The sequence below is a fragment of the Lepidochelys olivacea genome, assembly GCF_965140295.1.
Source record: "Lepidochelys olivacea isolate rLepOli2 genome assembly, chromosome: 1".
In the NCBI taxonomy this organism is placed as follows: domain Eukaryota; kingdom Metazoa; phylum Chordata; order Testudines; family Cheloniidae; genus Lepidochelys; species Lepidochelys olivacea.
This window is the reverse complement of record NC_140411.1, coordinates 141,644,374-141,672,012: the sequence shown is the minus strand read 5'-3', so window position 1 is coordinate 141,672,012 and position 27,639 is coordinate 141,644,374. Positions and strand designations below refer to the sequence as shown.

General features: G+C 42.1%; 1 protein-coding gene across 2 annotated transcripts; it reads right to left on the bottom strand.

Annotated features, from left to right (window-relative positions):
* Positions 1–19: 19 nt before the first annotated feature.
* Positions 20–27,639, bottom strand: PDHA1 (pyruvate dehydrogenase E1 subunit alpha 1). Of its 2 annotated transcripts, XM_084618312.1 has the most exons (12): positions 27,485–27,633; positions 21,527–21,541; positions 17,725–17,793; positions 12,664–12,837; positions 11,536–11,662; positions 10,113–10,204; positions 9,404–9,496; positions 6,616–6,771; positions 6,391–6,462; positions 4,593–4,660; positions 2,561–2,669; positions 20–511 (listed from the first exon to the last, which is right to left on the bottom strand). In XM_084618312.1, the coding sequence occupies exons 1-12, from the start codon at positions 27,548–27,550 to the stop codon at positions 347–349; spliced, it is 1,206 nt and encodes a 401-aa protein (XP_084474438.1). In that variant the 5' UTR covers positions 27,551–27,633; the 3' UTR covers positions 20–346. The 2 variants fall into 2 exon arrangements, with proteins under 2 accessions (XP_084474438.1, XP_084474439.1); XM_084618313.1 differs by lacking the exon at positions 21,527–21,541 and having other exon boundaries at positions 27,485–27,639.

Genomic DNA, 27,639 nt, shown 5'->3' with positions numbered 1-27,639 from the left:
AACAGGCACGGTAGACCACTTTCGTGTGACAGTATATTTATATACTGTACATAACATGATTTTTATTCAAAACATTTAGAGGAGTAACTTTCGTAAGTAAAGCAATCCAAAACCACCCACTGAAGCAAATTTATAGCGATTTAAATAACCATTGCTTTATCCTAATTCAGTTCCTTATCCATGGGTTCATGCATTTTTCTACATAATGTTTAGCTGTCCTTGGCTGAAAGCAATTTTATTCTTCCAAATAAACAAACCTTAAATATGAACAGTTCATTCTTACTATGAATACAAAATTTAATCCTCCCAAAAAGGCCACAGGCTGCTGGAGTAAACTGCATTCATTTTAGCAAACAGACTTGTATTTGATCCACTGACTGGGGCCACGTACTTCAAAGGGTGGCTCATTTTTGTAGATATGGTTGCCTAAGTCTTCCAAGGGTGGTTCTGGATCAGTGGTAGCAAACTGAGCTGCGTCCTCAATTTCCTTCCTTACTTCCACATCAATCTCCTAAAAACACAGAAGACAGGTGAGGCTGTGACAGAGAAAGCAATCTTAAAAGAAATGTTGGTCTGTTTGTATAAAAGGGCGTGGCAGATGGAATAGTTACTGCCCCATTGCTGGATTTCCTCCTTTCAGCAACTAATGCAGAGTGAGATAGGGTTACATCAGAAGATCCATATTCAGGCAAACTTCTAGTGGTATTCAATAGGAACTACATTTGCCTGAATGAGAACGGCAAGATTTGGCCAAACATGGGAGCTTCAAATGCCTAACAGGCTAAAATTAAACTTCAAGCCCAAAGGTCACTTTAGTCATCTTATGATCACACTATCCATTTCTATTACAGCTGCTGACTGGCAGACACATGTGGAGAGAGCTTTTGCAAACTTTACCTGTTAGTTAAGCATACAAAACTTTCAAGCAGGGAATAATAAGCCATTTCCTGAGGGGTTACTGAACTCTGGCAACTAACTCCTCCCCACAGGACCAAATGACTATAAAAAGTAATTTACCTAACAGGTTAATGACTGCAGTAATCACATGCAGGACACTGAGAATTAATAAACTACCAGAAGTCTAACTCTTCTCTAGAATTACTGCTAATTATGTTTCAGTAATTTGCTTAGTATGATTATTAGTAGACTTACAAGATGAACTTGGCAGAATTTACTTTTCTTTTTTTAAAAAAGTGCAGTGTACAATGTCAATGATAAAGCTCCCCCTCCCGCACAATTAAAGTTTCAGAGATGTGGAAAATTATGAGGGGGGGCAGGGTCAGACAATTATTTAATGACAAAGTTTTAACTTTTGAATCTCAATGTCTATATCATAAAGTAAATATCTTTAAGTTAGTTCTTACCGCATTTTTCTTACTTCGTCTTTCTGTAAACTTCAATGGAAATATTTTTTTCATGGGTTTGTGTGTGTGGTTAAATGGATGGTTATCATCATTTAATCCTTCCAGGCCAATTTAAAAACAAAATAACTCCCTCATCATGAAATTTATAATGCACTGATGGAACACTTCAGAGTTGGCATATGCTCACGTTCCAAATGCTGGGATTGGGACCAGAATAAGGAAAGGCTCTTATACACAAATTGCCTTCAAAGGTAAAATATAACCACCTTTCTATGAACCAGGCAGAAAATGAAAGTATGTAAATCTGGCCAATCCCCTTTAGTTTTACATGGAAGTCCTATGATAAAGTTCTGTTCTTTATCGGAAACTGAACTATTTGACATGCTTTTATTTTGTAGACTCAAACCTACACACTACTTAAAGAGCTACAGCTGTAATTAACAACACGCATATTCTACATTTCCTCTTTTTCAGTTCTGGTTACAAATTAAGATGTTGAAAGCTTTCATCTTTTTAAGTGGCCTGTGCCTCTTGCCAGATTTGTTTAGTCAATTCAAAGAAGAAAAATCTTATCTTGATTAACAGCAGAAACTGAAAAGAAGTGCAGAAAGAGTGTAACACAGCCGTAGTGTAGTATTTGCAACACTTGGGTGGAGATGTTAGAGAGGACTTTCTGGGACCTGTCACCACCAAACTGACATCTTCAGAGTTAATCCCTAGAAGCAGTGGTTTATCCCTGGGGTTTTCAAAATAGCCTAATTTTAAAAAAAACTGTTTTTACATGCACCAAGTAGTAGGTATTTTAAAATACAATTCCCAGGTGACAAAAAGCCTTCCCTCCATCCCCTCCAAGAGCTGTCACTCACTTCAAAGTTTGCAAGGGGAAATACTGCACTGAATTCTGTTGTTCAGAAACAGAACACATGGAGTAAAGCGTAAACTCACTTGCATGTAGTTTTGTCTCAGTTAGTTAACGTTATTAGACTCCTTTTGTTTAAATAGGAAAACCCTGAATATTTTTATTAGTCCCTTATTTCTCACCAATACCACTTTTACGCAGCCGGGGTGAGAGAAACTCTTGGCAGCACCATCTCACGGGGCCACTTACTGCAACGTATTGTTGCTCTTTCACAGGCTGCTCATTTACGCCTTAACAGGTTATCACCAAGAGTCATCTGCAAAATATCACTTAATACCTTCAATTCCTCGACGCTAGAAAGGTTGCTGTTAACCATTCTGTCCTTCAGCAGAGTAATAGGGTCACTTTTGCTTCTGACTTCCTGAATTTCTTCCCTAGTACGATAGCTGTGGGAGCCAAGGAAAGACATGATTATATAAGTCCCCCCCACACGAACACCCGGACATCGGAGTTGTGATTACCCACTGACACAGAGCAAGAATTAGAATGAAATCAATCAACACAGTTAATTTACCGGTGAAAAAAGTCATTATTGGTGTGAAGGCTAATAAAATGTTGGGAGATCTGGATCCAGCTCCCACTCTGCATGACTGGGCAAGTGACTTACTCCCTCAAAAAGGGATAATGCTCCATCACGTGAGGGGTGTGTTAATGAATTCATCTCCGTCAGACGACGGGGAATTTAAGTACTTAGACAGAATATACTTGTATTTTTAAGACAATTGCCTACATAAGGCAGTGCCTAAACTTAGAAATGAAAAATACTTAAAGCCATCTCATGCCGTAGCCCCTGGAGGACTGCTCCCTTCAGTCTCATCTCTCCTCTAGGGTTCAGTGACTGCACTTTTAGGCTTCCATTACTTCCCTTTTCAGGTTAAAGAACTTTCTAAAAATTTAGACTTAGCGCTCACTTTGGCTGCAAAATTTTTCCAGCTGTCTTCACTGGCCCCCTAAACTGGGTCCAGAGTCTTTCCTTTCCTGCACAAACCACCTGCAGGAAAACTAGTCCCCCACTGATACACATGCAACTCCATTATTTTCAAATTATGCTCTCTGAGGGCTGGTCTACACTACCGTGGTAAATCCATCTAACTTACGCGACTTCCATTACGTGAATAATGTAACGGAAGCTGACATAGTAAGATCCACTTACTGCGGTGGCTACACTGCACGGTGTCGACAGCAGAGCGTCTCCCATCGACTTCCCTTACACTTCTCAGGGAGGTGGAGTACACAAATCGATGGGAGAGGGCTCTCCCATCAATTTAGCATGTCCTCACCAGACCCGCTAAATCAACACTCGCTGCATTGATTGCAGCAGTGCTGATCTACCAATAAGTGTAGACATGCCCTTAGATCACACAGGTGTAACTGGTTAGAACCCAGGAAAAAAAAAAAATCTTAACGATGAAGCACAAGAAGGAACAGAATCCTGCTCTTATACTCAGCTATGAATCAGAAAATTGTTTGATCACTGAAGAAACTGGCAGCTGGCCTTCAGGGACTAAAATCAAGTATTATCACACACACACACAAACAGAGTGAATGGTGTAACAGGACTACCTCCTCCTAGAAATTCTCATCACCAGACCATGTTTTCCAATAGCTAGAAAATATCCTTCCTGAAATACAGAATCCACATGGAAACTCTAGCACAGTGATCAGTCCCCAATGTGTTTAAAAACGCTTGGGAGTAGAGCTAGTGTGCTAAGGGTGAAAACTACATAAAATACTGTTACTTTAATTTCTCTACCGAAGGACAATCAACACCTGCATTGAAAGCATGCACCAGAGAGGTTTAAAAGCAAGCTGTTTTTCAGTTAAAGCTTACGTAAAATAGTAGAAAAAGGAATTTGTTGGTGCAGAATAAACAAGGTCTTACTGAATGTGAATCTTTGAAAAATATATCTAACATTGGGACTTATGCCACTTTGAAGTATTAGGAGTCAAAGCAACTGAGAGAGATATTAAGTCACACATTACGGTGATGTGTGCAATATAAACCTATGAAGAGATACAGTATAGCATTACTGACTGGTGATGTGTTTTTGGGCAATGGGATAGGAGTGGTCAAACTGAGTCTCATAAGCAGCAATATTTCAACCTTAATTTTTTTTACATGCCTAAAGGTGGATTTCAGCAAGATACCCACATTTCTACATTTTGGTCAGTGACATTGATTTTTTGATTCCGAGTGTGCAGGTACAGGGAGAAAGAAGGAAACATTACTACCATCTTTTCTACCACTCACTAGGCCTTGTATGTAGATTAACCAATAGAATAAATTCACACAACCCTTTTTACTGTACCTGATTCCAGGGTCACTCATACTGTGTCCATGATAACGATATGTCTGTAACTCCATCAGCATAGGACCCTGGAAAAAGAGTTTATGGTTGTTTTCATAAGCCTAAAGAGCAACAACAACATACTACAGATCCAGGCATTACCCACTCGCCTCAGCTACAAATTTTGTGTTTGAATGAGACAACACCAATGCTCCCCCAAAACACCTTTCCAAGCTCACTCTTCGCATTACACATGATCTCTTGCAACATGGACAAGAGATATTTCATTATCCTTAAACTATTCTTTGATGAGTTTCAAGAAGAACCTTGGATATATGTTTTGTGAAGGCAATTTAATAACCTCACTTGGCAGCTTGTTCTCACTACCTGGTTCTCAAGTATTTAAACAGCATAGCTCCACAGCTTCAGATATCAGTACATCATTATTCAGCAAATTTCAGTTGCATAAAATTGTCCTTCCCTTTCAAGATTGTAACGGAGTTGACCTTGCTCTATCAGCACTGATGAGGTCTCTTGTGCTTCTTTCATGCCAGTACCCTTCTGGTGTCAAAAATAGTATTCAAAAATAAATTCATCCACTTCATAAGTCTACACGTTGGTTCTAAAGAACAGATGAAGTGGAACAAACACTCCAATACAGAAGGTCTTCATTGTGATTTTATATCATGTCTGAGTTAGTTCAAATTACTGTATATGCCTTCTTTAAAGAGAACTTTCTAAAAATTCAGACTTAGTGCTCAGTTTTACTCTTCCTACATGATCTCACAAAGATTTACTTCAGTTATTTTATATTAGTTGCAAATACAGCAGAATTGTTACTCTTTCCCCCACTGATCTTTTAATTGGTAAATAAAATGTTTAAAGCAGTGGTTTCCAAACTTTTCGGCATCACGTCCCCTTTTTAGTTTTCAAGAAACCCTCACACCCCCCACTTCTCCTTTACTATCATCCTTGTTCCCTGACCACCCTTCCCAGGACCCCCTGCCCCTAACCACCCCCCCGGGACCCCACTCCTTATCCAACCCCCCCTGCTCTTTGTCCCCGACCGTCCACTCCCCTGGGACCCGCCCCATATCTATACCTCCCCACCCTGCTCCCTATCTCCTGACTGCCCCGACTCCCAACAGGCCGCCCCCGGGACCCCCACGCCTATCCAATGCCCCCTGCTCCCTGTCTCCTGACTGCCCCCCCACCCAGAACCTCTGCCCCATCCAACCGCTCCCTGTCCCCTGACTGCTCCCCCCGGGATCCCCCCCCCTCCTTACCAGGACACTCAGGGCAGCAGGACTGGCTTATTGGAAAGCCTGGGAGGTGGGCAGGTGCCAGCCACACTGCCTGTGCAGTGGCGTACCTATGGGGGAGGGTGGACAGCAGGGGGGGGGCCTGGGGGCTAGCCTCCCCGGCCAGGAGCTCAAGGGCCGGGCAGCCCGCCCCCCAGTTTGGGAACCAATTGTTTAAAGCATATTCAGAAATCCTCTCAGCAGAAGACATAAAATGGATGAAAATACATGCTTTTCAGTTTTAATATGGTCTTTTTACTTAAGTCAATTAATAATGGTAAAAGGTATTTAGACCGTCCATTTCTGTAAAACTGAGAGAAATAGAGAAAAATTTGGTCAAATAAATAGTATATAAATAAATGTTTGACACTGAAACTTTCCTTAACTGAGAAAAAGAGATGCAAAGAGAATTTCAAAACTGCAGAGTACGGGCTTGGTATGAGATTTTGTATGTGAGAGCAATATAGCACAAAATAATTACCTTATCCATGGTAAAGGACTGATATTGAGTAACTTACTTTTCCAGATCTACAGTGTTCAGCTGCAAACTTTGTTGCTTCTCTCACACAGAGAATATCCATACCATCCACCTGTTAACAAAAAAGCTTTTTAATTAGATAAGATCAGAGCAGACTTCAGAGGGTGAACAATCAATTTAAGTATTCCCATAAATTCAGTATGAATTCATGATCTGTAATGATCTACTCCACCATAAATATGGAAAAGATGGAAAGTGTTCTCACTCTTATCCCTGGAATGTAGTCTCCTCTTTTGTAGTAGTCAGTGCTGGCTGCAGCTCTCTCTACTGAAGTACCCATTCCATACCTGTTGTTCTCGCAGATGAAAATGCATGGCAGCTTCCACAAGGCTGCCATATTATATGTTTCAAATATCTGACCCTGGAAGAAAAACAGTAACATGTAAGTTGGGTCCCCCTTTGGATTCTTTAAATTTTAAGTATCAAGGCCTACAGGAGTTCTTTCACTTCCATCAAAGGTCTGGCTAGTATTTAACTCTGATAGTGAACTCAAATTCTGAGTCAGTTCAGTCTTGAAAGAAAATCATAGGGTTGAAAATCTACTTTTCATCTTAACCCGTATGTAGTAAAATACTCGCCCATTAAAAAATATTATCCTTAATCCCTAGGTAGCAACATTCAGGATAAACTGATGCACCAAAGAGTTCACAAAACTAAAATATTTTCAATACAAAATTTGAAAACTACTTTAATAAAAGCAGTGTTGGACTACACATGTAATGTGTTACAGTTCTACTTCTGCTAAATAAAGAAAGTTCCAACTCTGTTGTATCAACTACTCTATGCAAGTAGAGGTCACAGAAAAGGTCATCACTTGAGAACTCCGTTTGCTAGTGGAAACTGGAATGGCTTCCACAGTGTGGGGAGAGGAGATTTAAAGCCCAGATTTCTGTAGAAGTTGCTATAGTTAAGTTTCTAGCCCTTATTGGTAAAATAACCTACTCCTGGGGGAATTCTGTGCCACTGCGCATGTGCAAAATGTATGTTCCCCTGCAGATTTCTTTGCTTCCCTGCAGAAAAATGACGTTCTGATGGGGAAGCAAAGGGAAGCCACAAGAGTGGTCATGCAGCCCTCCCCAGCAGTATTTTTTGGGTGCCCCTGGCAGGCAGCAGAGAGAAAAATCACCGCTGGTCAGCAGGCAGGACGGGGGGGAAGACCTGGCTGGTGGCTCCTACCCTGTGGGGAGGACGGGACTTCCCTTGCATGGCACCCCCAGATTTCTCCCCCAGCTTTAGAAAGCTCTGCAAACTCCTCCCCGATCCCGTTTCCTGAGCCCATCGCTCCTCAGCTACAGAGGGAGGGATCTTGTACAGGGAGCTGCTACCACAACTGCCCACCCCTGTGAACTCAGACACGCTCATACCCAGACCGTCTTGCCGAGCGTCACTTCCCCCGCACCACCTCAATGAGCCACCCACAGCCAGATCCCCACCCTACTGAGCCCCAACCACATTCACCTGGACCCCCTCTGCAGAGTCCCATTATTGTTGCACCCAGAACCCCCCGAACAAGCCCCTGTGCATGCAGATCCTCCCCGCACCTGGATCCCCCACTGAGCCACCTGCACCCAGATTGCCCCACACAGAACCCTCTCAGCCCACACCAAACTCCTCCACACTTGGATCCTGCCTTGCTGAGCCTGCCTGCCCACACCTGGTGCACCTGACATGGAGGGGCTGTGTCAGGGTTGGCTGCAACCTCATCGCTGAGTCCGTGTCCGAGAGGGGAGCTGCACAGTCATCTCCCACTTCTGTGAAGCCAGTGGCCTGTGCTCCCCAATGCCATGCTGGAGCCTCCACATTTATTTGACAAATAAAATTTGCAGAATTTTAAAACACTGTGCACAGAAATTTTAATATTTTGGTGCAGAATGCCCTCAGGAGTAAATAACCTTTCATATGTGAATCAAATATAAGCTGATTCCCCACCCCAGGTCTTCAGGAAGACAGGTCTATTATGTCTGCTACAGCTCATGGATTTTTCCAAGCACCAACAGAGTGAAGTCAGAATGAAATTAACACCACTAGTCAGTTTGAGTGCGGCACTTGAGAACTCTGGACAGCAGAGAAACTCAAGAATCATGTCAACATCATGCTTCCCCTACTTAGGAAAGCCATGAGCAACAGCAGAGGCAGGCAGTATGAGAGTTGTTCACAGGGCAGGTCCAGAGTATGTAAAGACCTCTCCCCTCAAAACTTGCAGGCTAGACAGTGCTAGAATAGTGAAGATCTGGCCCCACTCCCCCACAGCTTCCTGCAGGGGAACAGAGCTCCAAATGCGGGGAGTGGTGGGGAATATGGCGCTTCAAAATTATAAGGCACCTACTAGCAATAAGTTTAAGTGAAAGATGTGCTTCCAAGCAGACCCTTGTAGGCATTCCAGGATCCTTTACACTTCTGGTATGTGAAGAACCACTAGGGTGAAGATTTCCACCACCACTTCTCTTGTCTTTCAGATCTACCTTCGGAAAGCAAGCCTGGTTCCCTAACTTATAAGCCTTCCAAACTTAAATTTTTCAAGCTCTAAAATATTTCTATAATTCAATCAGTGTGAATGCCTAAAGTATATAGATTTCAGAGTAGCAGCCGTGTTAGTCTGTATCCACAAAAAGAAAAGGAGGACTTGTGGCACCTTAGAGACTAATCCGATGAAGGGAGCTGTAGCTCACGAAAGCTTATGCTCAAATAAATTTGTTAGTCTAAGGTGCCACAAGTCCTCCTTTTCTTTTTAAAGTACATAGAGTGACTAGACAGAGCAGCAGCCTGAGAGTGACCAAAAGTTCTCTGACAACTGCTCAGCAATCTATATGACATGAGTCTGGTTCTTAAGCAGTTACCAGTGGACAACTGTCCACATTCTAAAACCCTCCCTCCATCACAACTGCCAGACTTACTGACTTCTACATATAAATCACAAAGTGATTGAAATGAATGTCAATAGGGCATACATAGGACTACTCTTACTAAACACATTTAAAATCAAGAAAGCTTACTTGATTGGCAGCACCATCTCCATATAAAGTCAAACAGATCTCATCTTTGCCAAAGTACTTACAGGCCAAGGCAATCCCAGCTCCAAGAGGAACCTACAGTGAAATATAAAACAGATTTAACAAATCTAACTGATATTTTTAGAGCAACATTTGGAACAGTTGGAGACAGCTGAGAACTATAAAAATTAACTTTTGTAGATGTATGCAATTAATAATGAATCATAGAATATCAGAGTTGGAAGGGACCTCAGGAGATCATCTTGTCCAACCCCCTGCTCAAAGCAGGACCAATCCTCAATTTTTGCCCCAGATCCCTAAATGCCCCCCTCAAGGATTGAACTCTAAACCGTGGGTTTAGCAGGCCAATGCTCAAACCACTGAGCTATCCCTCCCCCCGAAGAAGAGTATATATGAAGAGTATAGCTACAAAGGCTGTTAACTCATTTCCATTAGATTGTAACAGGAATCAAATCTTAACTCTAGTTTTCACATAACATTAACTAATATCAGTAGTTTAATCTGTTAGATTCAGCTATATGTTTTGGCTTGGAAAGGATTAAGTGGAAACCAATTTAGACTATGGCCATGTACAGCAGTGATTGCTGCAGGCAGGCCCACAGCAAGAAAGGTGACGCTGGCACAGAACCTCTCTAAGTGAGATTTAATTTGATTTTAAAATGCTAGACATTTGCACACTGCATCATAGTACCTGAGCACCAACAATACCATTGCCCCCATAGAAGTTCGGGCCATACATGTGCATGGATCCTCCTTTTCCCTTAGCACATCCTCCTTTCCGACCTGAAAGGTGCAGACATATCATGAAAAGACAGACCCTTTTCCAAAGAGGTTACGTTTTAAGTATCTGACAGGACACAACTGGTAGCTACAAACAGATGGGGAATAGAAGAAAACAGTGCAACCATTACCACTAGCATCAAAGTAAACACTAAATGAGATTAGCGAGAGAAATGAAAAACAAACATCTACAGGAAGAGTCCCATCATTCTATAACAGCTTAGTATTTTCTAACAAGGAAGCAGATCCTATCTGTGTTCAGTCAGTCCCCTCATACCTCTGATACATGCTATAAGCTATAGCAGAGAAACACAGTTAGTCACAACCTCGTGTAAATATGGTTCCTGAGACAAAGGTTCTAACCTGGGTGTTCCTGACCAGTCTAATCTATTATCTCAGTTTCACTGTAGCAATTATCATAATAAGAGTTCCCTCGTGTAATCAGGTCGTCCCTGACACAATTCAGTTGTGCGTTATAGGTGAAGCCGTGCTGTGCTACAACTCCTGTAAAGACCAAGGCAGTAGTACAGCTCAGGGTCGGAACCATCCAAACTGCAAAACTGGAGGGTGTCAAGTCCTATCATGAATAAATAAGGTCCACCAAAAGCATAGTTTAGATGGGACGTATAGCACAAGTAATAATAAAGCTACTGTAGCAAGACATGCTTCTAGATAATGCTCATGTAGACAGAGTCTATGATATCAAGAAAAGCTTTCAGAAGTGGTGTTAACTGAAAGGAATAGCATTTTGTATTATTTACTCCAAGTCATGAGAAGTATCTGAGTATTAAAGTTACCTTGTGACTTTATTGTGAGGCATCCAGAGAGGTCACAGAATACTGATGATTTAACTTTCCCATGTTACTGTGTGACATCCCATGTCCCAATGTATTTAGTATGTCATAGTTAGTCTAGATCAGTGATGCTCAGACCTCAGTGGTTCAGGAACCTCATTAACCCAAAAGAGCCACAGCAGTGTAAATTCACGGTTTAATTTACTATAGGACTATATATTCATATTTACACAGTATGACAGGAAATATTTAGTTTTTTATGTATATTATTCTCACAGCAAAATGATCAAGTATTATTATTTTATCAACTACAATTGGTTAATAACATAGTAAAAGCATCTTGGTTACTAATTAAATCACACAGTGTTTTAATATCATGTGCAGCAAAGAGCTGTAGGAGGCACATTAAAGAGCCACTTGCAGCTCGCGAGCCTCAGTCTGAGTATCACTGGTTTAGATGTTATCTGGAAATGCTGATGCAAGATAAGTACAGCAGTGCCTGGTTCCTCATTTATCTTTATTATTTTATTCAAAATGAACCTGTAAGCTCAGCAAGGATCTCTCGGACAGGAGTTCCACGTGTGTGGACATAGCCATGAGCCCGGTATGCTGTTATCAAGTGATCTGTTTGTTTCATGGCAGCTTGAAGTCCAACACAGCATGCTTCCTGTTGTAAAGGAAAAATAAGTCTGACAACAGGGGACAAAACAGGAGACTCCTCTAACCAGCTCTTGAGGCTGGGGGCCAAGGTCCCCAGTCCATACTTAGAAGACCTGTAGCAATGGAGGCACCAGGTACAGTCAACTGTCCTGCACCCCAACAGAGACATATGCCTGACATGGGGCTGGAGCTAGGTCCTTTGACTACAACAGTCTGCAACTCCAAAATAATCAAAACCAGCAGAGGAGGAGATTGATGATTATGTTCAGGAAGGTGAGAAACTAGGAAAGCTTGCAGACCACTGTCACTGCCTGTGTGTTCAACCTCTTAAGCACTGCTCTTCCCATGCTCACCGTGACTGACCTTTCCATTCCCCATGATCAGTGAGCGGGGGAGACAAGTATCACCAGCCATCTCACAGAAGAGGGGATTTTGCACCACACCCAAAAAGGGGGAAAAAGGACAGGCAGCAAAACTAGGCCACAGACATCCCTGAAGTTCTTTCCCTGCTGGCAGATGCTATTTTAGAGGCCAAATGTTTTTTGCCCCAGCCTTCCCAAAGGACATCTGGGAAGCTTGATGTGGAGGAAACAGGGAACCCCAAGCCCTGCCTCCACCTCCAGATTAGCTGTAAACAGAACATTGCAGATACTGGTTCCCTGTGCCCATCTTCAGCACTTTCTGCCTTCTCCCTCCCATCTGTTGCCCTGAGGAAGCTACAGGTAGATCTTCTTCCAACCTCATTAGCTGGGGCACATATGATCTAAAGTGGATTTTTTGTTTGTCTTTTTAAATAAGGAAAAATAGACCAAATTTTGGTTTATACATATGCTGAAAGAGAAGGGGTGTCCGTGATCCAGCTATGCTTTAAGACTAAGGTATTTTCCACTTCTAAAATTTATTTATGCTTCTAAACTTAGCTCCCTCTTCATTCAAACCCCTACATTAAATAATGCAACAAACAAAGACTCCACACTGTTTTATGAACTCTCTGGACCTATCACTCACCTGACCATCACATAAATGGCAGAAGCCACGAATAATCTTCTGTTTATACAACTGGTCTGACTTCAGTTCCATGCGCCGAATGGTGTGCATAGTCCTATAGTAACGGAGTCCCTCCTCCCGAGTCAGCACTGCTGTGACAGGAGGGCCCTCTTCCAGGAGATGGAGATCGCATTTCTAAAGAAACGATCAAGGAGGTATTTCAATAAGGTACATGTCCCTGTTTCTCATCTCAGCACTAAAAATCCAATATTTTAATTTATTATGTTCAAGTTCCAGATAGTTTCTGAACAGTAAAACCTGAATCTTTAGGTCTAAACCAGTGGTTCTCAACTTTTCCAGACTACTGTACCCGTTTCAGGAGTCTGATTTGTCTTGCATATCCCCAAGTTTCACTTAACTTAAAAACTACTTGCTTACAAAATCAGACATAAAAATACAAAAGTGTCACAGAACACTATTATTGAAAAATTGCTTACTTTCGCATTACTACCATATAATTATAAAATAAATCAACTGGAATATAAATACTGTACTTGCATTTCAGTGTACAGTATATAGAGCAGTATAAACAAGTCATCGTCTGTATGAAATTTTAATTTGTACTGACTTCACTAAAAAGCAAATATCTAGATGAGTTGATTGAATCTCTGGGGTGGGGCTGGGAATGAAGGATTTGGGGTGCAGGAGTTGGGGCAGAGAGTTTGGGCTTGGGGTGTAGCGGGGTGAGGGCTCTGGCTGGGGGTGTGGGTTCTGGGGTGGGGCCAGGGATGAGGGGTTTGGGGTACAGGCTCCCCCAGCAGGAGAGAACTCCCCCTAGCCATCTCCCCACCAGCAGCAGCTCTGGGGCCAGCCCTGCACACCCCAGCTTCCTCCCCTCCCTGCCCAGCCCCTACCTCTCCCCTGTCCAGGCCCCTGTGGCTGTGTGCCTGCACGGTCCTTTATAGCCTGCTGCGCAGCTTAGAGGGAACTTAGATACTCAGTCCTTTAGTATGGCTATTCCTTTTCAGCAGGCCAGTCTACTTTGTATGTGCCCTATCAAAGGACAGAAAAAAAAAAAGAGTCTGATCCTTTTACATGGCTGTCTTTCTGTGGAGGAAGGGGTCACAGTACTATCCGGGGTCAGATAGGGAAGTGGTGGTAATCTACTCAAATTCTCCCCACAAGACTGTGATGATCAGAATGTTTGTTAAAGGGGTCGGCTGTAAAATAATTAGCAGTGGGGACATTTACGCAGTCTTTGTTACACTTCAAAGTTAATGCTCCATTTTGTACCCCACAGCTAGTAGAGCTGTTTCATCTCCAGTGACAATCCACTGATACCAGTGGGCTTACACCAGGAAGAAGTCGACCCAACTATTCTATCTGCAGACTCAGGAAGACAGCACTGCTTCATAAGTCACATTCCAAAGATAATCTTAAAAACCATAATGGCTCGCAACATAGGTGAGACACTCTGTACCTCAAAGGAGCCCTCTGGAGCCCCCATATTCACCACTGTGATATTAGGATATGTTTTGTACAAAGTATGCCTTGAGGGATATCATTTTATAAGTCTTGATCCGGTGAACATTAATATCCTGTGGGATTGTATATACTACCATATCATTGTATGTGAAGATGTGAAGTATTGCTATATGTGTTATGGAAATATGTTCTGAGGCTGGGAACTCCCACAACCAGCCTTTCAGTTACAACAAAGGAGTAGCCATCAATAGCCAGACAGTATTAATGACTCGTTAACACCCAATCCACTATCCCAGAGACTTGCTGGAGAAGACAAGTACCCCATAGGGGCAGACTAACACGTCACAGCAAAGATCTTTCCAGCAAGCTGGAAGAAAGTATAAAAGAGACAGTGGGTCTCTTCCCTCCCCCACCCCCAACATCTGGAAGAACATCTGGAGGACAAAGACTTTGAAATGGGGAAGTTTGGTCCCAGGCTGGAAAGGGACTCCAGTCTATGTACTGAGGAACTGTAACCTGCTTGTACCATCTGTCAGGGTGAGAAAAGCTGTTCGATCCAACACTTGCTTAGAATAAAAGTTTAGGATTTAGAATGCATGTTTCTATTTTTACTTCTTAAGGTAACTATCTCCTTTATACCTACCACTTATAATCACTTAAAAACTATCTTTCTGTAGTTAATAAACCAAGTTAATGTTTTATCCTTACCAGTGAGTTTGTCAAAAGTGCTTGGGAAATCTACTCAGGTCACAAAGGCTGGCGTATGTCCATTTTCCTATGAAGAAGTGGTGAACTAAGTAATGAACTTACACTGGTCAGGCTTCTGACCAGTGCAAGATAGTACAGTTCTGGGGTACAAGGCTGGGGAGCTGGTGGGGGCGCAGGACGGAGAATTGGCTGGAACCTCTCTATTGCTGGTTCATGAGTGGCTGGGAGATCACTCATGTAAGTCAGTTGGGTATGTCCCTGCCTGTGGATGGCTGTGTAAGTGCAGTGCCTGTCAGAGGTTTATAGTTTGACATCAGCATCACAGTGTGAGAGGCAAGCGAGGCTGGTGGGTTTGGAGGGCTCAGCGGTCCCACAGTCCAGGTTGCACCCCGGGGACCCCATCACAATAGGACCAGGTCTTATTCTGTGCACCAGCACACAGAGGGCGTTGTGTGCAGGATCTCCCTTTGCCTGCCAAAAGGGACGCCACCTTTGCAACATACTGCCCTCCCCACCCTTATACCATGCAGGAAGCTTCCACCAGTCTGGATGAGTGGGAAGTGGGTACTTTCCAAAACCTGAACAGGAAGTGAGCATAAATTACTGCAGACAGAGTCTGAAGTAACTGAAACTGTTTTCCCCTCTCTGTGCTCCAAAGCAACCTCTCCTTCCTGGGGTAGCTAGTGGCATAGGGAACACATTCTCCAGGGACTGTAGCAAACCAAACAATTACAGAGGATGCCCCATTCCCTCTTGCATGTTCCCCAGAATCCACACAGACCTGAGGGAAAGGCTGCATCTTTGAGATATGGAACCCATGGCTTCTGCTATGGTGTGACATTTTGGGGTCCACCCAGACCAGGCTAATGCCTGCCCTTTGGATGCCTTGGTGCTGTGCAGCCATGGTTCAGATCTCTGACACCAGCAGCCGGCCCACAAGCATAAGGTTTGACCCTGGCTCTCACCAGCCCAATTACTCTTTGCTGGGTGATGCCAGCCCTTCCAGTCCCAAGTCTCCCTAAATATGTCCATCCTAAGTTCTTAACTACCAGATACTTGGATTTTTCACATCTGATCTGTCATCCTTGAAGACATGAAGCCAGTCCCTCAGATACCAGTTTATTTTGTGTGGAGCATGTGTTCCAGTTTGCACAACAGAGATCTGCTTGGTATGAAAATAAACAAAGACAATCACAGGCTTTGCACTTTCCTATTAGATAAAATCCCTTTTATAATAAGAGTTACCTATTGCCTTAAAAGTTTCCCAGCTTACCCCTTAGCTGTAAGGGGGATCCAGTATTCACAGGCGCTGGCTTCTTCCTTGCCCCGGCAGTGCCCCACCCCCACTCCACCCCTTTCCCCAAGGCCCCACCTCCAGCCACCTCGTCCCACCCCTGCTCTGCAGGAACAGCTCATTGCGGAAGGCAGGAGGCGATTGGAGGGAGGGAGAGGAGTTGATCAGCAGGGACACTGGCAGGGGGTGGAGAGAAGCTGACTGCCGGTGGGTGCTAAGCACCCACTAGTTTTTTTCCGTGGGTGCTCCAGGGCTGGAGCATCCACAGAGTTGGTGCTTATGTCAGTATTCACTGATAGCATCCAGAACTTGGGGGACAGTCTCAAGGCAGGAGGCTCTTCAATTCAAATCACTTCCATTTTAAAATGGTTTGCCCCCCCCCCCGCTTCAGTCACTACTCACAATAGATATTCAAAGTGGGGAAAACTCCCTCCTTTCTTAGTTTTTGAAGACTGTGATTTTCTTTTCAGTTTCAAGCTATTTCCCTTTACTTTGATGGTTCCTCATTGATTTTTCTCAGACTGGCCAATGGCTACATGTTTGAAGCTAGTCTCCTCTGGGTGGGGAGATAATTCCTCTCGGTCTGATTGCTTCACTGCCCTGTTGTGAGGTGATGCTGAAGTCGCACCACAGTATCTATTACAATTTTCTACATACACACATACATATATTCACAACCATAAACTGTATACATCTCATAATGACTATGAGACTAATGATTTAAACCTTCTGTTCTCTCCTTGGGATAACTGGACCCTGACTATCACACATGGGGAGCAGCAAATGCCATTCCTCTGATAGAAGACTGTGAGGGAAACCCAAATAGGAGAGAATGACTGAGCCCCTTAAGAGAACTGACCTCAAACTTTAGATTCTGCGGATACTGATAGGGCCAAAAGGTGAAAAATGGTATTGTGTACTACTAAGGGGCCCGGTCAATCCAATGCCTGCTGGCATGCTGGGTATAAAGACAAGAGACCTTCATCCTCATGAGTCTGTGCAGATGCTTAGTACATGTCTCAAGAGCAATTTAAGCTAAAGGACAAAGCTGGCACAACAACAAATGGGTATAAACTAGTCATGAATATAGACTGGAAATTAGAAATTAGCCATCAGAGGAGTAATGTTCTGGAACAGCCTTCCAATAGGATTAGTAGGGGTAAACAATCTCCCTAATTTTAAGATAGAGCTTGATGCACTTATGAACAGGATTATATGTGAGGGTTGCCTGAACAGCAGGGGACTGGACTCCAGGACTCAGGAGGTCCCTTCCAGTCCTAAGTTCACAATATTTCAGTTTTTCATCTCAATAATTTATGCTATTTTCTGTTTTTAGTTACCTCAGAATCTTACATTAGCATTTTAAATATCCCAGACAGCAACAATTTTTACTCGTCGCGTAATTTGACTTTTTTTCATGCACTGAGGAAATAACAGTTGTGAACTCCTGCCAGGTGCAGATAGATATAAAAATGTTTGGTTTTGAACATTCAGAAATTATGTCTTTTCTTACAGAGAAATCCACAGTGGTAATATCTACAACAATACTTCTATTTAATGCTAATTCTCAAAAATGAAATATTCAACTTCCTTACCTTAATATCAAATGTAGCCTCACTTGTGAAATCTGCGTAGTTACGAGATGCCACCACCACACGGGAAACCTAAAAAAAACCCCAATACATGTTATTTAAATGTAGAAGTCAACAACAATCCCAAGGAAAAAGAACATTTCCCCAGTCATTTAAACAATCAGTCAACATTATATGTAGCACATACAGTACTTCCAGATACCAATGGAAAGTGCTTAACTCACAAATTATGTTTATCTTCCCATAGTACTAGAGAGTAGTTTGGATTTTAACTTGTACCCCTCCCTAGATATTAGAACTCCTTTTCTAACTTGAATTTAAAGTTTTTTTAAACAGAAGATTGGGTGCCATCTTAAGCTCGCAACAGTGATCAATAACTAAGTAATAATGGAAACATGAGGATTCTGAACAGTTCTTAAGATCCTGCAAGCATCAAGAGCATCAAACTCAAAGGGAAGTTGTCTTTGTGGGTGTGTGAAATTTACCGTGTGAGAACACAGGGTGAGTAGGACATAGGCTTTGTCCTGGCCCTCTGCATAGGGGTTAATTTCACCTATATTAGAATAGCAAGAAAAATACAAATTTTCTGAAATTTAGGCTGCTCTAATCATTTCAAGTTAACAGCTACCTTTCATCCCTAGACCAGTCCCCATGACTTGGCAGGATTTAAAATTATTCACTTCTAGGGACAACCTAGACCCACTTTAGAAAGGTAATGACAGGAACAGATAGTTGAGGAATAAAGAATAGCATAGATTGAGCCAGAGCAGCACAGTCAGATCTTGAAAACAGTGTGAAACCATAAGGGCCAGGGACCTAAGACCCAGAAAGCTTCAAGAAGGAAATGTAAAAGAACAAGCGGTACATTTTAAAATAAAGTGGGCACAGATTAGGGGGCTACTCAACACTCCTTTGTAACTCTCATAAATGATAGTTATGTTGCAACAATTGCTTATCCATCCATCCACCCACTGTCTATACAGCATAGTGAATACAACATTTTACCTTTGGTTCCAAAAGCCCAAGTTCCTATCTAGCTATATAAAAGAGCAATTCCAATAACTCATTCAGCCAAGCTGCTGACATATATGGTCACCTGAAAGGGTCATATAGCACATCATGTAGTTCACCTCCCACCCCACAATGACAGGATATTTTTCAGTTTTACTTTAAAAAAAAAAAAAGTTCTTACAGATGGATGTCACTCTAGTCTGTTAGGATTGTGATCCTACAAGTTACCTTGGCAGTTTATTCTATTGCTTAACTGATTTTATAACCTAATGTTTTTCGTAATATGAACAGGTAAGACATTCTACCAGGAGCGGGCAAACAGACAAGGCAGTACATAACAGTGCACGTACATCTTTGGAATAAGAGTCCCAGGGGTAGGTCTACACTATAGAAATACACTATAGCAGCACCATGGTGTAGACACTTCCTACATCGACATACCGGGTGTGACATTATTGACATGAACTGTGACAGTATAGATCATTGTTGCAACCAAGGTCCTATAGTTGCACCAAAACTTGTACAAAGGCGATCAAGTAAGGGGTCTATGAAAAGGTTGTAATTTGCTGGTTATGATTATGCTGTCTGTATCATTTTTGTATTTGAAATTATGAATATTGGCTATGTACTTGTATCTCAATGTGTTTGATTCTAAGTAGCACCAATGAAACATTTGGCCAGCTTTTTGAGAAGGGACTCTTCAGATTAAGTGCCCGATCAAGAAACACTTAACTGACAATGGACCTTGGGAGACTCCAATCCACAACAGTCAAGGTAGCATGTGAGTAATGGCTGCTCTACCTGTAAAGAACTGAGTCATGCATGGACATGTGACCTGCCCATGTGACTCCAAACTCCATCTTGCTGCTGTGATTTTCCACAGTAAGAACAAAGAGGTGTCCTTCCACATGGCAGAGGATATAAAAGGCCCTGGAATCCCCTCCATTTTGTCTTCAATCCTACTTCTTACCTCTGGAGGAACTTTGCTACAAACTAAAGCTCTGAACAAAGGACTCAATGACCCATCCAAGCTATGCATGTACTCCAGAGACTTGATTTGAGCCTGCAGTTTATTCCATCACTGCTACAAGCCTGAACCAAGAACTTTGCCATTACTGTATGTAATTGATTCCATTTAACCAGTTTTAGCTCTCATTTTTTTTCTTTTCTTTTTATGAATAAACCTTTAGATTTTAGATTCTAAAGGATTGGCAACAGCGTGATTTGTGGGTAAGATCTAACTGGTTTACTGACCTTAGTCTGGGGCTTGGTCCTTTGGGATCTGGAGAACCCTTTTTCTTTCACTGAGGTATTGTTTTTCATAACCATTCATCCCCATAAGAAGTGGGGCTGGTGGTGATACTGGGAAATTGGAGTGTCTAAGGGAATTCCTTGTATGACTTCTGGTTAGACAGCGGGGTAAAACCGAAGTCCTCTCTATTTGGCTGGTTTGGTGTACCTCAGTAGTGAAGGAACCCCAGCTTTGGGCTGTAACTGCCCTGCTCTAAGCAATTTGTCCTGAATTAATACTCTCAGTAGTGTCCCGCCAGAGCCTGCATCATTTCAATCAATGTAGTTAATCCACTTCTCTGAGAGGTGGTAGCTACATTGATGGAAGAATCCTTCCATTCATCTCACCACATCTATACCATGGGTTAGGCTGACCTAACTGTGGTGCTCACGGTGCAAAATTTTTCATATTTAAAAATGAAGTTGCAATTAATTACCAGAAACCAGAGTGAACTGCAATCTAAGCCTGGCCTACACCTAAAATGTAAGCTGACCTAGCTACATTGCTCAGGACTGTGAAAAAATGTATACACACACAACATATCATATATACACATAAATTTATGTCTATAGCAAATACTACATACATTACATATATATACACAGTATCTCTCAAACACATTATATTTCAACATACTACAAAGTTACTACCAGTCTACAGAACATTATTAGCAAGCTAAATATAATCCCATTTCTTCCTCCTCTATCTGTCAACCTTCATCCCGCAGCCCATCACTTTTCATCCACATTCACCAAAATTTGGCATACCATGCACAATCCACATTACATGACTGAATTCACTGGTACCATCACTACATTAAAAGGACACTGACTTCCTTACACTCTTAATTACTTACTCTTTAAAATCTTGTGGGAAGAGGCTGCATTTTTATCCTGTTTTGGTTTACATTTGGGTTTTTTTCCCCTCAATGTTTTGAAAGGAGCAGATGTAAAATTATTTTTCTCGGGTAACAATTAAAGTTTTGGCCTGAGGGTTGGTAAACATCTCTCTTTGACAATTAATATCAGTAACCACGGATCTGGGATACTTATTGTTAGTTTGTTGGTTGGCGTCAACTGACAGACAACAGAACTATTTTCATGCTTAACAAAAAATATTGTTCTGGTGTACTCTCTCAGAAATTGAGTACAAATTTAAAAACAAAAAACCCTCCACTTTTAGACTCTGAAGACTTTCCTCAGACTATAAACATTTTGAAGCAGTCTAAAAACCTCACTATCCTTTTAACCCTTCTTTAATGCAACAGATTAAAAGAAAAAACTACTAAGATTAAAGATATTCAAGAAACATTCTGAAAATTAGATTAAATAAGTAAAATGTAGCAATACTAACAGTGCTCTCTAGCCATTTTACATGTGACATTAAAAATGAGCAAGGAGTTTAGGTTTATATAAAAAGGCTAGCAAGTTTGTACAGCAGATTACATATGTACGTAATTTTAACTGGCTAAAAGCAAACCTTTACAGAAGTGATGTGCCTTACCTCACTAACAGCTCCCTAAGGTAGCAGCAATTGGAGGAAACAAAAAGAGAAAAGAGTCAACAGCTGTAATAAATCAATTCAGGGAAAAAATAATCAATAGCCTAGCAAAATAAAAGATAGTGCTATAATTTCTCTTGCTTATGGATGTACTTTAAGGCCTCATGACTTGATTCTTCCCAGCTCTGGACTTCATGAAGTCATTTAACACCTGTGCACATGGAGTGCAAAGTAGATGTAAAACATTACCTTATGAAGTGGATATAAGTGCTACTCTTGATTGGCAGTATGTTAACACTGACTTGCACCAGTGTAAGTAACAAAATCCAGGGAAAAGAATCAGACCCAAAATTTTCAAACCTGGAAGCCTAAAATTAGGTTTCCAAATCAATATTAAGATATCTCAATAGAACTAGCTTGGGCACTCAAATGTGCAGGAAAGCTCAGGCCATTTCTAATTGGGTGCCTTAATGTAGCCTGAGGAACTAGCAATCAGCTCCTGGATTTTATGACTTAAAGATCACATGTGGCAAATGAGCTGCATCAGAGGGAACGGATCCAGTGAAAGATTACCTCTTAACGTCCAGAAAGGGCAGTCTGCTACTTTCAGTTACAAAAATGACAAAATAACCCTTTCACTTATTAGAGTCTCTGCTGTTCAGGGAAGAATCCTGAAGTTTCCTTCTATAGGGACTATCATTCTGAAAGTAAAGACTAATAAATGCTGAAATTGGTGTACACAGTTTTATAATGTTAAGTGTCCTGAAATGTACTTAAAATTTCAGTTCTTGATTAAAATGATTTTCACAAAAGCAGTGACAACATGTACTGTCAAGAACTAATGCCAGCAGCATAAAAGGACACCATTTAAGAGTTAAAAGCCTGGTACTAAGTTCATAATCTGGGGGAAAAAAAGTTTGTCAAATATTAAATAATTTAACACTTCATTGGTAAAGTTACTTTACAGATTCTCCTAAAGGCATTTTTCCTCTCAAGAGAGACTCCCTCCCCTTCTGCAGAGTTCCTGATTTCTGCAAGAGAGCTTTCCTCCCTTCCTGAGGTAGCACTCTGCGACTGTACTGTCAGTCTATAAAGCTATAATTTATAAAGGGTTTGGGGGTTGGTTGGTTTGTTTTTTGAGTTATCTGCTTCACCCCAAGCTGTTCTCAAAATGAAATATACTAGAAATCAATTTTTTAAACCGCTTCATGGATCTTAAATTTAATACATTTTAGTTCGCTGTAAGCACACTGAACATAAAGTGGAGCAACTGGCAAAAACCCCCAAACATAAGAGCAGTGGGGTGTACAAGAATACACAATGAAAGGAGAATGGGAAAAAAAACAAATATAAGAATTGGGCTGCAACAGAGTCATCGAGTGGGTGGAAAAAGAAAGGCAATTGACAACTGAAAGAATTCTCGCTGCTTCTACTCATGCCCTCATTCCATAATCTTGGAAGTTGATGATTGGTCGGTAAATCAGCCCGGCAAGTTTAAACAACAGAGACAAAACTCATTGGTCCAGGCTGCAGACCAAGCATGTCAGCACAAACCTGACTCAGAAAACATCTACCTTTTTAGTATAGTGCTCAAAAGCGTGTTTGGTGCTTTCCAGACATGTAATAAGACAATGTGGTGTGGAATAAGGAGGAGGGAGTAATAGGATACCCCATTCAGCTCATTTGTCCCTGTTATATTCCTACACAGCCCTCAAACTTGCCTATTTTCATTTACAAAATTTCTCTATTACTATTCTCCTCAGAATGTTGCCCATTCATCTGCTCTGCCTACTGGATGACCTTAGGCAAGTCACTTCACCTCTATGTCTCAGTTTCCCTCTTCTATAAAATGAGGATGACTATATTTACCTCTTTTGTAAAGTGCTTTGAGATCTTTGGATAAAAAATACTATATTAGAACTAGGTATTAATAACCACTTTTACTTCCTATTTTTAACCCACTAAATCCTTATCTTTGTCAAAGTAACTCCTACGCATGACAATCCCCCTCCAATCCCATGTCCTCTCTCCATACAGCAGGCCTGATTCTGGTTTGCTTTCACCGGTTAACCAGAAGTAACACTGCTAAAGTCAGAGTTACACAGGTATAAAACTAGTGTAGGAAAGATGAAAGTCAGATGCATTAATTCTTAGCCTCTCTTCCAATATCTTCTCCCCATTAGCTCCTACCATGCAAGAGTGAGCAAGTCACTCTATCGGTCTCAGGGCTTGTCTACGCTTACCGTGCTGCAGCTGCACCGCCATAGCGCTGAGTGAAGACATTACCTACACCAACAGGAGAACTTTTTTTTTTTTTTTAAATCCAGCATAGGTACTCCACCTCTCCAAGAGGTGGTAGCTATGTCAATGGGGGAAGCCCTCCTATCAACATAGTGCTGTCTACACCAGAAGTTAGGTCAGTACACTCAGGGGTGTAGAAAATGCATACCCCGGAGCGACACAGTTATACCAACATAAGTTCCTAGTGTAGACCAAGCCTCGGAGGTCTGTACTGAGTGGAAAGCACACTGCTGCACAAGCTCACTTCGCCAGGCTTTTTCTACCAGGTGTGAGATCCATGCAGAAGAAGTCACTGGGGAAGCTCTTTTCCCCATGTAATACTGAGGAGGGTCAATGGCACACTGAGAACAGAGCCCAAAGTCATTCTCCTCACTGATTAGTTTCAACACCACGAAGTTGGTGGTTTCAGAGTAGCAACCCTGTTAGTCTGTATCCGTAAAAAGAAAAGGAGGACTTGTGGCACCTTCGAGACTAACAAATTTATTTGAGCATAAGCTTTCGTGAGCTATGTCTCACTCACTGGGGGGTCTCTTGTCTATATGGAAATGAGTTGCGAAAGAAGGGTAGGGATCAAAATGTTAAGATGTAAGCTCATATAAAAGTTCATTAAACAAAGTAATTTCACTGAGCATGGGATATTTTCTCCTTAAAATAGTCAGCAATTTCAACAGCTCAGTACAAGATTAGGGAGTTGTCTGATTATATGCTTCCTGAGACATATGAATTCCACACTCAAAATACAAACAAACAGCAAAAAAAATATACACTAACAGTCTTCATAATCATGTTAGTACACTTAAACTGGGATCACTGCTCAGACATGTGAACAGAAGAAATGTAGGAAATCTTAATTTAGAGAACATCCTTATCTGTTTCAGATCGTAATCCATCTTTGAATGAATCTCTTTAGTTCACCTAGCAACTATTTTTAAAAGCTTTCTTTCCAAAAGCATACTAAGAGAATTTGACCACTTATGCTAACACCAGATCACTTATCGGCACAATTGCAGACATTGGGTTACACAGCCTAAGAACATAGCACAAGATGAAAAATCTTGTAAAGTCACACAGTAGTAATTCAATAATGTCTTCTGTGGTTCACTACCTTTCTTTGGTTTCAACACTTCAAAAGTTATTTTTAAAAGCTCACCACCAAAATGAAATTGAATCAATTTTAAAAAAAGGCTGGCGTCCTCCCCAACTGTTCTGAGTTTACACACACAAATGACTAGACATGGGAAACAGTGAAGCTTCCTTTGTCTACTTTGTACATTTGACATTTTATACAAACTGAAAAATAAGAATTGTATTCTCTGATCTTTAGTAACTTTAGGATTACACATGCAACAACAGTATGTAAAAAAATGCATACAATGGTAGGATGTTTTGACAGTATCTGTAAATTAGCATTTTGAACTTTCCCTCTCAACCATCTATTCTCATTTTAATCTTCAAGCCTTAGTTATTTTATCACTAAAAACAATTGGAGAATGAAGATGGAATTTTACACTAGATTAGTGTGGACTGACCTCAGACCCAAGATCACTGAGGTTTGCAGTCAGGAAAAGATTAAGTCTCCTTTTCCTTCCCAAAATATTTACCTTTCATTAACCCATTCAGTATTGAACCTCTCTGCATTTTCCTCTGCTGATGTTTTAAGTTGATATTCTATTTAAACTCATACACTTTTGTTCTATTAAGTACATTTGGCAAAAGATGCACTGAAGACAACTGAAGTCTTAAGAAGCTCAGGTTACTCCCTGCCCGCCTTAACCCTCTCAGTGCCTTAAGATAACTCCCACTTTTGCTCCTTACTTCCCTTCACTACCAAGAGTTCCCAAGTTGAGTGAAGGAAAGGTTGGACTGACCTAAGTAGGGTAGGACAAAGCATTCTGCAAAGCCTGTCAAAAAACAAACATTTTTCATATCAACTATAGAAGTTAGTAAATAGGGTCTGAATGCATCCGATGAAGTGAGCTGTAGCTCAAGAAAGCTTATGCTCAAATAAATTTGTTAGTCTCTAAGGTGCCACAAGTACTCCTTTTCTTTTAGGGTCAAATAGCACACCCTTCCAGCTCCTAGTGAGACAAAAATCAAAAAAGAGCGTTGCTCTGCCACTAGAACACAGGACCAGCTCCTACTATCTGGTTTTAATAGCATTTCATGTGATAATATGCATACCACTGCAAGTTTATACTGCACTTTACAAACCTGTGTTGACATATTTCACCCTGAACTATTTACAAAGTAAGTTAAACAAGACAGACACAAGACATGACCAGCTGCTATAAGGAAAGGTGTGGGGGTTGATACTGAAAGGGTAAAAAGAATCTCTGGAAGTGAGTTTTGAAGAAAAGTCTAAGGAGGAAACAAGATTTGAGAGATGAAAAGAGGGAGACTGTTCCAAATGTACCAGCAGCATGATGGGAGATGCGTAACAAAATAAATGGGGGAAACTGGCAGAATGAGGAGAGTCTGCAATGCTCAAGAATAAATGGTGATGGTAGGGAGAATTCAGAGCAATCAGAAAAAGAGCATTATGCAGCAACAGTTTGATGATTCATCTGCACTTAAAACACTACAGCGGCACAACTTCGCTGCTGTAGTGCTTCAGTGTAGACACTACCCACACCAACAGGAGAGATTCTCCCACTGGTGTAAGTAATCCACCTCCCCGAGAGGCGATAGCTAGATCAATGGAAGAATTCGTCCTTCTACACTGTCTACCTTGGGATTTAGGTTGGTTTAACCTCACTGCTCCGGGGCGTGGATTTTCACATCCTTGACTGATGCAGTTAAACTGACAAAAAGAAAAGGAGGACTTGTGGCACCTTAGGGACTAACCAATTTATTTGAGCATAAGCTTTCGTGAGCATAAGCTCATGCTCAAATAAATTGGTTAGTCTCTAAGGTGCCGCAAGTCCTCCTTTTCTTTTTGCGAATACAGACTAACACGGCTGTTACTCTGAAACCAGTTAAAGTGACCTAATTTTCTAGTGCAGATCAGGCCTGAGACAGAGGACCAGATACTCAGCTGGTGTAAAAGAGTACCCATTTACACCCACTGATGATCTGACCCGAATTAGGAACTTAAGACAAAAAGTGAGGCAGCACGGGCTAACAGAAACAGGTCGGAAACCGCAGGAGACTTCAAGGAGATATTTTCAACTTGTAGCGAATCTAAATAAACCAAACCTGTGTTCCAACTAGCTGCGTACAGCTGTGTACATGTACAAAGGGTAATTGTGCCTGGATCTGCAAGGAGCGCCCCTGGAGGGAACATCCTCTGGCGTAAACAATCCGATTTTGTAAAAGAGGATCTCATCTCACTGTGGCAGCATGAGCCCAGACACTGCCCTCAGCAGTGCCCCTTTCTGGGCCCGGGAATCCCCCCTTCACATCACAGAAAGCGGACACGGACTCACTCCATTCTTCGCGTTCTCATTTTAAACGCCTTGAAAAAGCCACAAGCCCGCAGTGACTCCGGAGTGCGGGCGACATCAGCCGCCCCGGTTGCCGCCCCGCCCGGCCGCACGGGCCCAGTTTTCTCCAGCCCGGGGCCGCGCTCCGGCCGGACCCACAAACCCCCACGCTCCGCTTCGGGCCCGGCCCGCCCCCACCCGGACGCGGGTCGCTCGCGCCGCTCCCGGCCCCCCTCACCGGTCTCGCGGCGGCGGCCGGGCCCTGCAGCACGCGGGAGAGCGCGGCCAGCAGCATCTTGCGCATGAGGGGGCACGAGCAGCCTGCTGCCCTCCAGTCTCCTTCAGCCAGGGCCGCTAGGGCCGACCAGGAGCGGCGCGGAGTGACGTGCCGGC